The 16,644-nt window shown below is 35.6% G+C and overlaps 1 protein-coding gene across 1 annotated transcript in view; it reads right to left on the reverse strand.

Annotated features, from left to right (window-relative positions):
• Positions 1-16,644, reverse strand: part of LOC149837233 (protein TRANSPARENT TESTA 9-like) — a 156,600-nt gene that overhangs the window by 104,510 nt on the left and 35,446 nt on the right. Inside the window, exons 7-12 of the mRNA XM_090005904.1 lie at positions 7,885-7,993; positions 6,975-7,098; positions 6,026-6,215; positions 5,588-5,922; positions 671-759; positions 504-574 (exon numbers count right to left, since the gene is read on the reverse strand). Of these exons, the coding sequence (XP_089862030.1) occupies positions 504-574; positions 671-759; positions 5,588-5,922; positions 6,026-6,215; positions 6,975-7,098; positions 7,885-7,993 (918 nt within the window). The remainder of the gene's footprint in view (positions 1-503; positions 575-670; positions 760-5,587; positions 5,923-6,025; positions 6,216-6,974; positions 7,099-7,884; positions 7,994-16,644) is intronic.

Below are 16,644 nucleotides of genomic sequence, written 5' to 3' on the forward strand. Positions count from 1 at the left end.
CTCTAAACATAGAAAAAGGAAGACTCCTGACGGCAAATAACTACTTTTATGCCATTATACACAAATTGTCCACAATGAGAACCAACAAGTTTTCTGCGATTGTTTAAGAATATAAAATTCACAATACAAAAGACGCCTTAAATTAACAACTTAATTACTACATAAAAGTGTAACATATTCAGTAATTCAGCAAATTCTGACTTTTCATGTACAAAGATCATAATATGAATTCTTCTGTGCTTATAGAAATAACTCCTTACAAGATTAAATTCCAAGGATGTGATCAACTAATCAACTATACATGTTTACCGCACAAAGATAAGAAATTAAATATCATCAATAAATTTCTCAAATGGATCAATCACACTGTTTCTGGTTACCATGTTTAGGTAGACAAGACATCAAAGATATTATTAGGAACAGTGGTTTCATGATACACGAATCTTCCCTCTCAAACATAATATCTTATTCAACAGAGTAAAGCAAACGAAACAGTGACTTACCAGCAAGAGTTTCTTATGCTGCTTTCTTTGGGGGAGAATTCCAAGTGCATCTAACATTGATTCATCAAGTTCTATAAGAAGAAACAAGTATTTCTGTGTTAAACAAAAAATCATTGTACTGATGCAGAGGCCACTAAAGGAATGCATTTTAACCCCGGTATTACAACCTTTTGTTTGCAATAAAGTTACCAGTACACTCAAAGAACCAAGGACTTGTACTTCATTCCCATTATCAATATATGACAACAATATCTCCCTACATAAAACAATGTTATGGTTAAGACCTGGTTTTGATATCAACAGAAAGGACAAAAATCTATCATGTCCATCCATCAAATCAAGAATTTTGCTATCAGATTTTCTCCAAATTCAAAGAACCCTTTGAAGTTTTGTACAGAAGAAAGGAACCACAGATAATGCAAAGACAGTATAAAAAATAGAATTCATGAACTGCTAGAAAGATCTGCTTCCTGGTCATAAAGTAAGGAGGCAGGGAAGAAAAGCAGAACTTAACAAGCAAGACCTTTAACAATAACAAAAAATTAAAGCATGACCACTCCAAGTGCAAAAGGGAAGTACTCCATACATGAACATAGTGTACCTGTTAAGATATGCATATATATTTATATATATATGGTTATATCATATATATATATATATATATATAATACATTGTAATAGGTAAATACCCATTAGGATTAGGGGTATTTTTGTTTTTTCAGTCTTGTAATAGGTTGTGTCCATTAGAGACACAATAGTCTATTATTTGTTTTTTGTAAAAACTAGGAATTTAGCTTTGGGCTGAAGCCACTTTTACAGCAATTTATTTGATTAATAGAATGCCTTCAAATACTATTGAAAGTTTTTCCCCTATTGAAAAATTATTCAAAACTCCTGATTATGAAAGGTTGAGTTCTTTTTTGTAAATGCTTTGTCCTTACTAACAAGAATGACAAACTTTTTGCTAAAGCTATTCATTGTGTTTTTTGGGGATATGCCGAAAAATAAAAAAGGGTATAGATGTTATCAAATTAAAAAAGGCAAACTATATGTTTCAAGAAATGTCAGGTTTCTTGAAAATAAAAATAGATTTGATAAGGATAAATCCAAAGAGCATTATGAATATTCTTTTCTTTTTTATCTTGCTAATGAGCATTATAAAGTTGTTGATTATGAAAACAATAATGATGACATTCATAATGTGCATGAGAGTGACAATGGGAGTGAAAGTCTTAATGTCATATACCAATCACATAATGAAGTTCAAACTTATACTCATCGTACCGAAGACCATCCTCTATGTGCCTTAGAAAGATATTCACAAAATCAAGACATAGATTCATCTAGTATTAGAAAATCTATAAGGATTTCCAAAGCCCCTAGTAAATGCGTCCTATGATTCCTTTGAACCCAATTATAGAGAATGTCTGATGGCCATCTACTCATATGTGGAACCATTCTCTTATAATGATGCTAAGAATTGTTAAAATGTAAACTTGTAAACATATATATATAATGATATTATTATATATATATAAATAATATTTTTTCTTTTTCTGTATTTTTTATTTTTTTGTTTTTTGTTTTTTGTTTTTTGTCATCTAGTTCAATTTGAACTAGAATGACATAACTAGTCAAGTCTTAGTTAAGACTTGACTAGCAATAGAGTCGTTGGACTCTAGTCTAACGGCTCTATTTAGAGCCGTTGGACTGAGTCCAATGACTCTATTGAGTCCCTCATTCTCTCCCTCTCTCATACTATGTATATATAGGGGTACAACCCCTCTTGTAAAGTGTGTGTTAAATGCTTCTTAAGCATTGCTTTCTCCTTGTTCAATAAAAGAATATTTTTATTCATTTTTGTTTCCTTTTACACCCTTCTTAAGGGTTATGCTTAAATGTCTTGTTAAGACATCATTTCGAATCTCAGTTCGTGTTTGGAAGATCATCATCTCATTTCATGGTATCAAAGCCAAGGAAATATTAGACCTTGAAGAAAAGCTGCCTCGGTTTCCGTGCCTGTTTGCAAAAGTGTTCGCCACTTGAAGAGAAGTGTTTTATCACTTCGTTGGGAAAGATTTCACATCTTGTTGTATTGTATCTCTTTCTTTTTCTCACTTCTCTTCTTGTTTATCTTCTATCCCTATTCTTTTTCTCTCCTTTTAATCGATGGATGACAATGATAAAGTCACTATCATGCCTATGAAATTGAGCGACACAAACTATGTAACATGGGCTTCAATCATGAAGCACCATATATGGGAAAAAGGCCTATGGGAGATTGTGGATGGTTCTGATTCGGAACCTAAGCTATCTCTTACTAAAAAGGAGGAAGATAAAGAGGTTCCTCTATCGTAAGAAGAGAAAATCAAGGCTCTAGCCTCTTATGAGAAAAAATAGAAAGAGTGGAGAATATCTCATGCAAAGATAATGTCATGGCTTATCAATAGTGTTGATATTAAAAAAATGCTCAAGTCTTGCCAAGTTTGATCATGCCGATAAGGCATGGGAATACCTTAAAAATATGTATTCTCTTAAAGATATTGCCTACATGTGCAATCTCTAATAAAAGGTTCGAATGATGACCCAAGGAGGCAAAACAATTCGTGAATATTACAATGGTTTATCCGAACTTTGGGAAGAACTTTCCCTTTTAGAACCAAAGTGGCATTGTGTCAAAGACATCGAGCTTCGTCAGAAACAACTCGATGTTGAACATTTTTACAAGTTTATAACTGGATTGAGGCCGGAATTTGAAACCACTACATCGACCCTCCTTTACCGGGGAGAAATTCCTTCTATTGTTGAAACTATTGAAGAATTAACAATAGAAGAAAATTGTCTCCGGAAAGGTTCTTCTAAAACTGAAGATGATTCTGTTCTAGCTGTGTCTAGACCAGGGAATCATGTTTGATCTTATAGACCTCTTCACTTTAATCGTCAAAATAGTGACTATGACAAGAAGAAAGTTATTTGTCATCATTGTCATGAACCGAGACACTACAGGCCACAATGTCCTAAACTTAAGGAGCTGAGAGAGAAACGAGCTGCAATTGTTGGATCGGAGCCCAAAGATCAAGATGCACCAGTTTCCATGGCCTAACTAATGGAGATTCTTCAGCCTCTCATCAAAAGTGTTCTTCTTCATCTGAAGCTTCAACCGGCACAACAACCTCATATTTTTCTGATCCAGGTAAAATTTCTTGACTCCTTGACTCTGGTGTATCTTTTCATATGACCCCAAATAATCAAAGTCTATCCGAATGTGTTAAAAACAAAACAAGTGTGTCAAAGGTCTTTACAGCCGATGGGACTTCTCTTGAAATAGAAGGAATAGGAAATTTTGAAAAAATTTATAAAACAAAGAAATTTTCTATTCCAAAAATTAGATATGTTCCCAAATTGAATTTAAATCTTTTATTTGTATCTCAAATTTCTGACTATGGTATAATATTTCATTTTCTTCTCATGGTTGTTGGGTATAGGATCGCCAGTCAGGCAAGTTGATTGGGGAAGACCATAGAGAATGAGGACTCTATTACATGGATTTTTTGGAAATGATGAAGAATGCGTTTTGCTATAATATTCAGAAAATTGAGTTGAAACTGTGGCATAAGAGACTTGGTCACCCACATATAGCCAAAATCTAACTTTTTCCAAATCTAGGGAAATTTTGTAACTCTGAATCATTTGACTGTAAAGATTGTATTCTTGGCAAAATGAAAAGATTACTATTTCAGAACAGAACTTTTTTCTCTTCAAGACCACTTGAATTAGTACACTCGGATGTTTGGGGTCCTGCACCAGTAATTTCTAAAGGAGGATTTGCTTACTATGTTATTTTTGTTGATGATTTCTCTCGACATACATGGATTTACTTTCTTAAATATAAGTCTGAAGTATTTTCATACTTTCAAACATTTCATAATATGGTTAAAAACAAGTTTCAAAATGATATTACCATTTTTCGCACAGATTCAGGAAGAGAGTTTTTATCCACAGATTTTAAAAATTATCTTAAGTCACATAGCCTTACACATCAAAGATCTTGTCCTTATACACCTCAACAAAATGCGTTGGCAGAACGTAAACATCATCATATTATGGAAACCACTAGGACTTTATTAATAGCAAATCAAGTCCCGAAAAACTTTTGGGCAGAAGTTGCCTTAACTGCTACCTATCTGATTAATAGGATGCCATCCTCTTCTTTGCAAAATATCACTCCCATTGAAAAACTTCTGAACGTTTCTCCTGACTACTCTAGACTGAGAATATTTGGGTGCAAATATTTTATATTTACCGACAAAAATGATAAACTTTTCCCTCGTGTGATTCCCTGTGCCTTTCTAGGATATGTTGAAAATCAGAAAGGTTATAGGTGTTTTGAGTTCAAAAATAATAGATTATATGTGTTTAGAAATGTTTCCTTTCTCGAAAAGGAGAGCTTCTTTGATTTTGAAAAACCAAAGGAAGACTATGAGTACTCTTTTTTGTTAGATCAAACATCAAAATCTGATGAATATGATCTTGACTATAACTTTGATAATGATCAAGGAATTAATGATCTTGATCATAATGTTGACAGTGAAGAAGTTCATAGAGACACTAGTATCCAATATTCCAGGCGACAAGGGTCTAATCCTCCATGTCGAATTAAAAAAAGAGGTCTCTTAAAACACAAACACAACAGACCACCAACTAGACTAATAGCTGCTGTGACATACAAGGAAGCATAGTGACAAACACAATATTATCCTAATTGTTGCCAAATAAAACCTGGATGAAGTTTTTAACTATGATATAATCATGACATGTCAAAAATATAGTGACAATACGATGTTTTCATCAGCAATATCTCTGAAAGAAAGCTCATTCAATTATTTTACTCATCATCATTATTCATATTATTTATTTTAAGCTTGATGATTTTTTCGGATATTCCACAATAAAACCTAACAAAATAAAAATTGTCATACTATGCCATGGAGAAGCGTAGCAAGCTTTGATGGGTTATTCAATCTATTAACCATGAATTTCAAAACAAATGTAAGAAGACTGTTTGCAACAAATAAGAGTTTCACCTCAAAGCCAAATTTCTCCCACTACAATTATGATGCAAGAAAAATTCTTCAGCTGAACCAATATGAGCAGAAGAAATATTCTGCATAGTATCTTTTGAACATTCTATCCCTTCCTTTCCATAAAGAGGTTCTTTCCCCCGCTTTGATTCCGCATGAAACACATGGAACTCGCATGCATCACCATTGGAATTTGTTTCCAATTTTTGGATGAAAACTTCAGGTGGGCAGAAAAGTGCAGCACCTATTCCACTCGCTAAGTCTTTGGTTTTGACTATTCGCAGAATGCAGCAAAGTAAAAATAAAGATGTTGTAGTGCCAATTACCATCTCCTGAAACTAAACAACAAAGAATTGGATATGTTAGTGCCGCATTCGAACATTACAATTAAAGAATCACCAGAAGGGAAGTCATAAAACAAATAGTTTGGCACATGCTTACATCAGTAAAGTCCATCTTAATAGAAGGCAGAAATAATGGAAACACCAAAAGCTGCAAGATATTGTCTGTTATTAATCTATCCAGATAAGGAACACCAGAAGAAATAACATCACTGAAGTAGTAAAGATTGTCTTCAATTTCATCCACTGTGGAATTAATGGTAGAAGTTGCATGAGCAGATCCAGGGTTCCTGTCATACAAGTCAGAGAACGCTTGTCAGGAAGCAAAAGAGTGCTCAGGACTTAATGCAATAACTAGGAGGCATGACTGAGCAAAGATAAGTGGAGATTTAGGTCTAGTGGTTTGGTTTATTAAGATGTTGAACTTATACTGAATCCAGCCTACCAAGCTTGAGTTTTGTTTGGTTTCATTCAAGAGCTTAGTTTTGAGCTTTGAGCTCAGATGTTTTACCAACTTCAGTAAGTAATTTTTGAATGGTTTACAACATTGATTTTAAGATGCACATTTCTAAAGTTAACTAGAATCAATAAAGCTTCTACAGTACAAACTAAGGAAATTATGCCTAATTGACAATTGAAAAGGGCTAAAGTGGCTGATCCTAAGGCTAGACAAGTCTGCAATCAAAAGAGAACGAAATGCAATAATATATATATATATATATATATATATATATATATATTATGAGCTTTTAGAAAATAATAATCTACATGCACAAACACACAGGAACATGAATAAATGCAATACTTACGACCGGCATTATAAAGTTGAACTGAGCAGAACTTGACTTGATTACTTATTGAATCCAAACTCAATGCTTAAGTTTGGATAGTTAGAATGACAAATCTGTTCGAATGAGCCTTTAATGAGTCATTAAAGATGATATCATGTAGCTTGATTTGACAACCGCCCCTAGCCACAAAATCAGTTTTATTTGAAACAAAAACAAGATTTAATACCAAACAACTGACAGACCAATAACATTTCTTACTTTGAAGCTTCAGAGACACATTCATCCAGTTTGACGCACTGCTTTCTGAAATAGGCAACAAAATCAGAAAAATAATTTCCCAGAACTGGGCCTGTGATGTATCTGTTCACATGCTCGTCTCCAACTGAAGAAAACATAAAAAGATGCAATCACGTTATAAATGCATGAAAAATAGGAATTGTGCAAAAGTAAATTTGACAGTCATCCATATCCTCGCAGGTTAAAGTCATGTAATGGCAGAAACCTAAAGCAGTTGAATCCAACTTCCTACTTACTTAAAGGCGAAAGTTTTCTCTCTTTAAAATAACTGCAATACCATGACAAGATTTGCAAAATACAATCTTCCCATATGTCAATTTTTTTAGTAGCCTAAAAACAGGGATTGGGGAAGATGTTTCTCAGCTTGAAACCCTCAGATTAACTAGAACAATATTGGTTGAGTGCAGTCTTATGTACCAACAAAAGTGATATTCAGTTTTTAAAGAACATGAAGATTAATGTTCAATGGAGATTCCTATAGAAGAGAAGAGGCACAATATACAGGCCAACAATGACTTCCACTCCAGGTATGCTGAAAAATTAAAGACTTAAAGATATTGAAGAAAGGCTACTACTGCAAGAAAATTGTTATGATGCTCTCACAAGATTGTTGCAATTAATATTCAGAAATAAGGCTTATGGATATAGGACGGAATACCACAAAAAGCGACTGAACATGCCATTCTGACACTATGCAAGGATATAGATATTTTTCTACAACATATTTGAATAGCAACAAATGAACTTATCATGAAAGACATTTAGCGTCAAAGGACAAACAGCAATGCGGACTGAACATCTCATTCTAACACTACTCAAGGATATAGATCTTTTTCTCCAAAAATATTTGAATAGCAAGAAATGAACTTACCATGATATACATTTAGCGTCAAAGCACAAACGGCAATGCGGACCATGTTCTCCTCATGAAAAGAAAATTTTATCGCCTCTGTGTACAGTGGAAAAGAAACTACTTCATCCTGATCAAATTCAGAAGGAAATATTCAAAACTGTGAACAAGGCAAAGCTGATGACTACTTCAAAACATGGAGAAAATTTGTTGTGTAATATGTTAGATGTATTCTGTTGTCATCTGTCTGTCTAAATGGCCTCCATTGTCAGAAGAGTTAGCCATCAAAATAAACCAAATACTGATTGTAATACTTGGTTTTTTCGAAAATGCAGAAATTTATTTAATGCAATTTTCATGAGAATTTCTTTAATAAGAAATTAAATTAATAGTAATTATCTAATAAATGGGTTAGAACATTCGTTGGACCTTAGGATGGATTGTGGACCCCTTTGGATAGGATCCATAATTCAAAATTTGTAAGTGGTTGTAAATTAATAAGATAACTAGAATATTGCTTAAATTAGAAGATAATTAGGAATTTCATAAATTAGAAACTAACAAGGTTGCTTAATTTGGAAAGTCATTTTTCCTAGAGACTCCCCAGGCAGAGGCGTCACCTAGGAAACCTAGTGGAGGTGGGAAACCTCATCTATATGAGGTTGAGTCTCCTCCCCTCTCTCATAGTCACATTTTTGAGAGAGAGAGGAAGCAAGAGCAAGAGAGAGGGAGGTGAAGGAAGGACGGCTTGGGAGGCCTTCGTAGCTTGAGACTACTTTCCTTGGATCTAAACCGAAGCTAACATACGGGATTTACATATTTCAGCATGTGGGGAATATAGTGTAGATCGATCCAAGCATAGGTTTAGATGTAAAATAAAATCTGTTCTTTTCATATTTATGTGATTTAGTCGAGTTTAGGCTTACTTTAAAATTTTGTTTCTTGTATCTGCCTTGTTGGGTCATTAGATCAGCCATAGTTTGGTTCAGATCTAATATTTTACTGATCAGATTTGACCTGAACCGTATTCTTTCAGGTACAGACCCAGAGGCAGAGCCACGTTACATAGAGGGATATGCTCCCCATGTAAAACATGGGCGGTGCCCTGTAATGAAAGACGCGGAAGCACCAACATGCGAATAGAGGAGAAGCAAGGAAGCCAACAACACAAGCACACAATGTGCAAAAGAGAACACAAGCACAATACAATTGCAAATAACCCACTAAGGGGTGAAAAGCCTTCAAAGGCAAAAATAACTTTATTGAAAGAGAGAAAAGGAGAGGCTAAAAGCCATACATGAATGAGGGAGGAGCCCTCAATTTATAGAGAAGGGAGGACCCAAGGGACCACATAGAGGGTCTCCCTTCTAGCCGTTGGGAGCCCCAAACGGTCATATTTATGACCGTTTGGGGCCCCAACGACTAGAAGGTGGGGCCGCTTTATGTGGTCCAAAACTAATAAATAAAAGAGAAAAAATAAATAAGGAAAAAAGAAGAAAAAGTAAAATATTTAAAAGTAAAATACATAGTGATATTACCAAAATACCCCTATCGGGTATTTTGGTTATACAACAGAATTATATACTTAAATATATATATATTTAAGTATATAATTTAACATGCTTGTGCCCTACCCAAAGGGGTCGGCGACCCCCTTTCGCTCCCCAATTCCCCCTCCCTCCGACTATGCCCTAATCTCTCTCTCTCTCTCTCTCTCTCTCTCTCTCTCTCTCTCTCTCTCTCTCTCTCTCTCTCTCTCTCTCTCTGCGAGGTTGTGGCCCCCTTGGCAGTTTCGCCCTTCCTGCGACGGTGCAACCCCACCCGTCACAACTCACAGGGAGGGGCAGAGCCGCAGAGGGGATCCCCGCAGCGGCTCCGCCCCTGCCTGCGACCCCATATCCCACCTGTGGGCTGTGGCCACACTCTGTGGCTCTGCCCCTGCCCGCGGCCCCACCTGTGGCCGGTGTCCCCTCCAAATCCACGTCCCCACCTGTGGACGGTGCAGACCTTCTTTCTTCTCTAGACTTTTTCCATTATTTTCAGTGCATTTGGTATTTGGCTGGGGCATTTTCAATGGCTCTGCTCTATGATCTTTTTTCATGTTCATTATTGTTCATTAATGTGAGAGTAGTACAGTATATGAGTGAAATAGTTTAGTTTGATTGTGTGGACTTTTATTGGCAATTTGAGGTTCAAATCTGCTCCACATTCTTGCAGGGGCAGTGGAAACAATGTCATGTAACAAGTTATTTGTAACTCTTGATGTTTTTGTAGGTCTTTATTTTGTAAGAGTTAATTCAGTGCCTTACTGTTTTTAAGTAATTAGCATGTTAAAAACTTGGGTCTGGTGAGAATTGCCATGCCTTTGAGTGTGTCTTGTGAAAATGTCTATAATAAGACAATGCGCATACGAACACAAACAATATAGAAAAGATGTGCACGAAGGCACTCTCACAACACTTGAACAAAGTACGCAAAAGCGTAAAAATAATAAACATGCACTATGGCATGTATTTCATAGAAAGAACCGAATGCTTGAGACTCTCAAGCTTAGGGAAAACAAGAGGGGAACACCCCTATTTATACAAGAAGAAGGAGGTGCAAGGGGGCTCCCAAAGGAGTCGTTGGGGAGCCCCCAACGGTCACATTTGTGACCGTTGGGGGCCCCCAACGACTCTATTGGGGGACCCCCAATGTACCTTTTTGAAAAAGGTAAAAAGAATAAAAAATAAAAATAAAAAAGGTACAAAAAATAAAAAGGAAAAAAATACAGCATATTCCGAATGGAATATGCGCAAGAGGTGAAATTACAATTATACCCTTATCGGGTAATTAAAAGGAAAAATATATAAATATATATATATATTTATATAAATAGAGATACATATACATATAAATATTATATGTATATGTATCTCTATGTATATAAGTATATATATTTATATTTACATCAATGAATTTAGGAGATACATTTTAACACCCCCCCTCAAACTTACGGTGTGATAACCGCAAGTTTGCCAAGGAGGAAATGAAATCTGGGCGAACATAGAGCTTTGGTGAAGAAGTCAGCAAGCTGATACTCAGACGTTATGTATGGCAGATCAATGACCTTCTTCAAGTATTCTTCTCTGACATAATGGCAATCCATCTCTATATGCTTTGTTCGCTCGTGAAAGGTGTGATTCTTGGCAATATAAATTGCACTTTTGTTGTCACAGCACAGCTTTGTTGGTTCTTTGATAAATACTCCCATATCTTCCAGAAGGCGTCGAATCCATACAATTTCCATGGTGGTAGATGTCATGGCTCTATATTCGGCTTCAGTGGATGACAGAGAGACATTCTGTTGCTTTTCACATCGCCATGAGATCAAAGACTCACCTAAGAAAACACAGAAACCAGTGGTGGAGTGACGGTTACTAGGGTCACATCCCCAATCTGAGTCAGTATAAGCAAGCAATTTCAATTCAGAAGACGAAGATAGGAATACTCCCTTATTCACAGTTCCCTTTAAATATCTGATGATGCGAAGCACAGCACTCATATGAACGGTTGTAGGAGCGTGCTGAAACTGACTGGCAATGTGTATAGCATGTGACAAATCAGGTCAAGTGATGTTAAGATACATTAAAGAGCCTACCAACTGCCTGTAAGGAGTAGGATCGGTTAGAGGATGCACCGGAGTCCAAAAGCCAAGAGATTTTACCTGGAGAAGAAGAAGTGGACACGGCCGCACCGGAGGTAGATCCCTTGAGGAAAGGTTGAAGAGCTTCTACTATTTGATTTATAGAGAGGGTCCCACTTGAAGATGCCTCCTCTTTCTGTGGTACACCAGTGGTAGCCATGGCTAGGAGCTTCTTCCATTTGGGAAAAACGGGTTTGATATGCCCCGGTTCTTTACAAAAATGACAAATAGTTTTGCTATAGTCCCTTTTCCCTCTTTGTCCACCATTTTCTCCTTGATTTTGAAATTTAAAGTGAGGGGGACGATAGGTTCTTACATTGTTTCCGGGTCTTGATACGGCATTAACCTCACTATTTTCTTCAATACTACAAGGAACCGCAAGAACATTTGGTCCTTGTTTACATAAATTCATAACCACTTAATTTGGTGAGAACATCTTCAAGAGAAGGAGGAAAGAAGAGATGACCTTATTTGCTCAAATTCGGGCCTTAGCCCATTCAAAAAGTTGAAAAACCGATCTTCTTCAAGTTGCTTGTGACGAAGCTCAATTGCTTCTCCACTCCATTTTGGTTCAAGCATTGCAAGCTCATCCCAAATAGAGGAAAGATCGGCAAAGTATTCTCTAATCGTCATTTCACCTTGGGTAAGGGAAATAGCCTTCTTTTGAAGGTAGTATTTATGAGAGAGATCCCTTGATGTGTACATTTTTTCAAGATAATGCCAAGCTTCCGATGCCTTTTTGAATTTAATAATGTTGGCATTGATCGTAGTCTCCACGGATGAGAAAAACCATGAAAGAATCTTGAAATTCTTCATTTCCCATTCATCGTGCTTCTTGGAGTATTCTTCAAGGGCTTTGGTTCTTTCTTCTCCCTCAAGAACCTTGATTTCGCTTCCATTTACCACGGTAATCTTGGGTTCCGGTTCTGGAATTATACCAAGTACATAACCCCATAGGCCCTTCCCTTTTATATGAGCCTCCATATTTCCGGCCCAAACATGATAGTTGGACCCATTCAATTTGAAACCAAGAGCAAAATGGGACTCTTTTCGCCCATTAGAGAGTAAAGAGGTAGAGGAAAAGGCGCACCAACACAATATTTCCAACACCAACTTGGCACAAGATTCTTCTAAAATATTTGAGAAGAAAGATCCACCACTTCAAACTTCAAAGATCTGAAGGCATGTTTTTCGAGGCACTCAAAAATGGAGAATCCCACGATCTTCAATAATCAACCTGGCTCTGATACCATGTGAAAATGTCTATAATAAGACAATGCGCATACGAACACAAACAATATAGAAAAGATGTGCACGAAGGCACTCTCACAACACTTGAACAAAGTACGCAAAAGCGTAAAAATAATAAACATGCACTATGGCATGTATTTCATAGAAAGAACCGAATGCTTGAGACTCTCAAGCTTAGGGAAAACAAGAGGGGAACACCCCTATTTATACAAGAAGAAGGAGGTGCAAGGGGGCTCCCAAAGGAGTCGTTGGGGAGCCCCCAACGGTCACATTTGTGACCGTTGGGGGCCCCCAACGACTCTATTGGGGGACCCCCAATGTACCTTTTTGAAAAAGGTAAAAAGAATAAAAAATAAAAATAAAAAAGGTACAAAAAATAAAAAGGAAAAAAATACAGCATATTCCGAATGGAATATGCGCAAGAGGTGAAATTACAATTATACCCTTATCGGGTAATTAAAAGGAAAAATATATAAATATATATATTTATATAAATAGAGATACATATACATATAAATATTATATGTATATGTATCTCTATGTATATAAGTATATATATTTATATTTACATCAATGAATTTAGGAGATACATTTTAACATGTCTTACATAACCTATTTCTCAAAGCTTTGCAAACATGACCCAAGAATTATTCACAGTTGTAGGCAGCAAATGAACTAACTGAGACAATGTTAGTAATCTATCTCATTCTGAATAATGGCTTTTGATATGTAGCTCATGTCCTTTAATTTGGTTTATTCTCCCTGACCGTAACAAGGGTTACTATTCAGCTAGTAAGTTATTAATGTCTGGAATCCCCAAGTGCTTTACCCATGTCATCACCATTAGAAAAAAAAAATAATCTCTAGAGTCTAGACACACCACTTTCTGCTTAGCTTTTTTTTCCTCTCCTTGTTAAATAATGGTCAACTATATCTGCATTTCATCCTCAAGTCCTTTCTTTAGGACCTTTTTTTGCCTTATGTGGCACAAATGGTTTCATACTCCTTAACTCATCTATTGATAATTTATCAATTATGGACTTGGCATTACTTTTTGAAGAGTTATCCTCACTGGCTTTTCCACTTATACTTTTGGAATGTTCTACTTTGTTCCTTTTTATTTTTTTGCTTGCATTGTGGTTAGAGTTTTTTTGTTAATTGTATGAAAGACTCCAATTTCAGGTGGATTTGGAATTATTTTTCATAAGAGTATTTTACCATTGCATTAGTGAAGCTATTCTTTTGTAGCATTGCTATTCAACTTAGGTTTGTGGCTTCTACTTCACCTTTTGTTATTGATTGCAGGTTGGTGATGGAACAACTATCGTCGTCCTTCTTGCGGGTGAGTTTCTAAAGGAAGCAAAGCCTTTCATTGAGGATGGTGTACATACTCAAAATCTCATACACAGTTATCACACTGCTTGCAATTTGATAAATTTGACATTCTAGGATCTTTTTGTTGGCTGATACTTTTTTTTAATTATTTATAAAGCATTTATGATGGCCTTTGTAGATTTTTTTGAAGATTAACTAATTAATTGGTTATTTATTTGTAGGATGTTTGTGTTCCTTTGTCACGTCATGCTGAATGCATTTCAAGCTCGAAGCTTGAGATTCATGGAAGATACTTTCTTTGGTCTTTACATCAAACAAAGCTAAATTTTGGATTATACATGTAGTTTCTTAAGTTTTTTTTTTTTTTGCACTTGCTATTATAGTTTATTGTCATAGAAATTATTTTTTTTACTGTGTATTCATGCCCACCCTAGCTTAAATTTCTAGCTCCGCCCCTGCACAGACCTGATATTTTGAAACAGATATCTTCCTGTCTGCCCAGTCTTTGTTTATACAGTTTTGTTATATTTCTGATCAGAACCTATTTGGGTTGAGTGTTACCAACATCATATCTGAATCATTACATCACGATACGTTCTTGATCTTGATTCTCATACCCAATCCAAATCTGCATGCCAATTTCTTTACCTTCCTTTCTAATATCATCTTCTTGGTTCTGCTTTATTCACGTTTTGCAGTCTTTATCTATCCCGGATCAGAAATAACGTGTTACATTATTTCACATTATATTTGTCTACAAACTGATTGATTGATGTGCATATGAATTTATATTGATATTTATGTATTGATATTTGATTTATTTAAATCTGTAGTTTTAATACACGTTAAATCGGGGATTTGATTTATTTAAATCTGTAGGGTTAATACACGTTAAACCTGGATTTGATTTATTTAAATTGCAGTTATAATACATGTTAAATCTGGATGTGAGTTATTTAAATATGTAGTTTTAGTACAAGATAGATCTGGGATTTAACTCATGACTTAAAACAGTATTTTATCTTAAGTTAAATCTTGGATTTAGTTCGCGTTACATCGGTAATCCATTCCTTGTTAAATCCGTATTTTATTTTATGTTAGATCTTGAATTTTATTTCAGGTTAAATCGCTAATTCTTAGTTCACATGAAAATCTGTCAGTTTATTTCACGTTAGATCTGGAACTTTATTTCAAGATTAATCGTTCTTAGTTCACGGGAAAATCGAGGGTTTTATTTTATGTTAAATATGATATTTTATTTCATGATAAATCGGTACTCTTAGATTATTAAATATAGACTTATGCATGCTAGTCTAAGTTTAGCAAATCTAGATATATGCATGTTAGTGTTAGTTAGGTGACTCTAGGTTCTTATTTATCTAAATCTGGAGTTAGTTTTATAAAATCTGCATTTTTATCTACGTATGTTAAAATCTAGAATTTAAATCGTGTATGTATCCCTATATTCGCGGGAACCTGAAAATAAAATCGTGAGTGTGATTTTATATTTGTGCTGGATTTGTGTATTGAAGGCATGATGTGCTGCCATTGTGATTTGCTTACTTGAATGCATGAGACAGTTCAAGAGATGAACCAGATTGTATCGTGGCTTATACTTGAGCTACAGGTGGGCCATTTGGGGGCCAGGTACTTATGTATTGTTACTGAAATAATAATTTGTGACATGCATTGTGGTGTTGTGTTATAATGCATATGATTAAATTGCACATGTTAGCACATAATGTTACACTGTTAGGATTGAGCGGGGTGGTAGCCCAATCGGTGGATGCAGAGTGAGATGCATGTTGTAGATGTATGAACCCAGTGTGTTCTTGTGAAAAGAACTTTTGATAATTTAAAAGAGACAAAAGATACCTAAAGAGTGTAATAATTTAATCCTAGGATGCCCTCTAGGGATGGTCGGCACCTTGGATGGTTGTCATGGGGGACAACATGGTATTTAAACTCTGTGGTATTGTTTTTCCCAAGAACTTGATATTGAGATTTGTGTTCCCAATCACAATAGTACAAAAAAAAATTACCATTTTTGTCTGGGGTTGTGTGGGTTAGCTTCAGCTGATAGCGTATTGGTATATCAATAAAGTGGCGGCCTAGGGTAAGGATGTCCTTTGTCATCTTGACATTGGGTGGAGATGCCCAATGTTCTAGCCTAGGGTGAGGATGCCCGACATCGGTTGAGGGACATGTGTGGAACCCAGTTAATAAAATACAACTGAGTGATTAAGATATAACTGGGAACTGCCTTGGACCTCAGGGTTTGACTCGTGTCAGTATTTACGGGAGATGGTCGAAATGAGAACTTAAATGGGTTTTCATTAATCTTATACATACATTCAAAAGCAATGGTCAACAATGAGATAAAAAGTTATTCATGCAGTATCCCTTGGTTCATGCATTGTAAAAGCATTAGTACATGCATCGTATATTTATTGATTCTTGTGTCATGTGATGTTGTTTGTATTGGTTTATGTTGCAAGTATGTTTGAATT

Source organism: Nuphar pumila, chromosome 5, assembly GCF_984573655.1.
Source record: "Nuphar pumila chromosome 5, dmNupPumi1.hap1.1, whole genome shotgun sequence".
Taxonomy (NCBI): domain Eukaryota; kingdom Viridiplantae; phylum Streptophyta; class Magnoliopsida; order Nymphaeales; family Nymphaeaceae; genus Nuphar; species Nuphar pumila.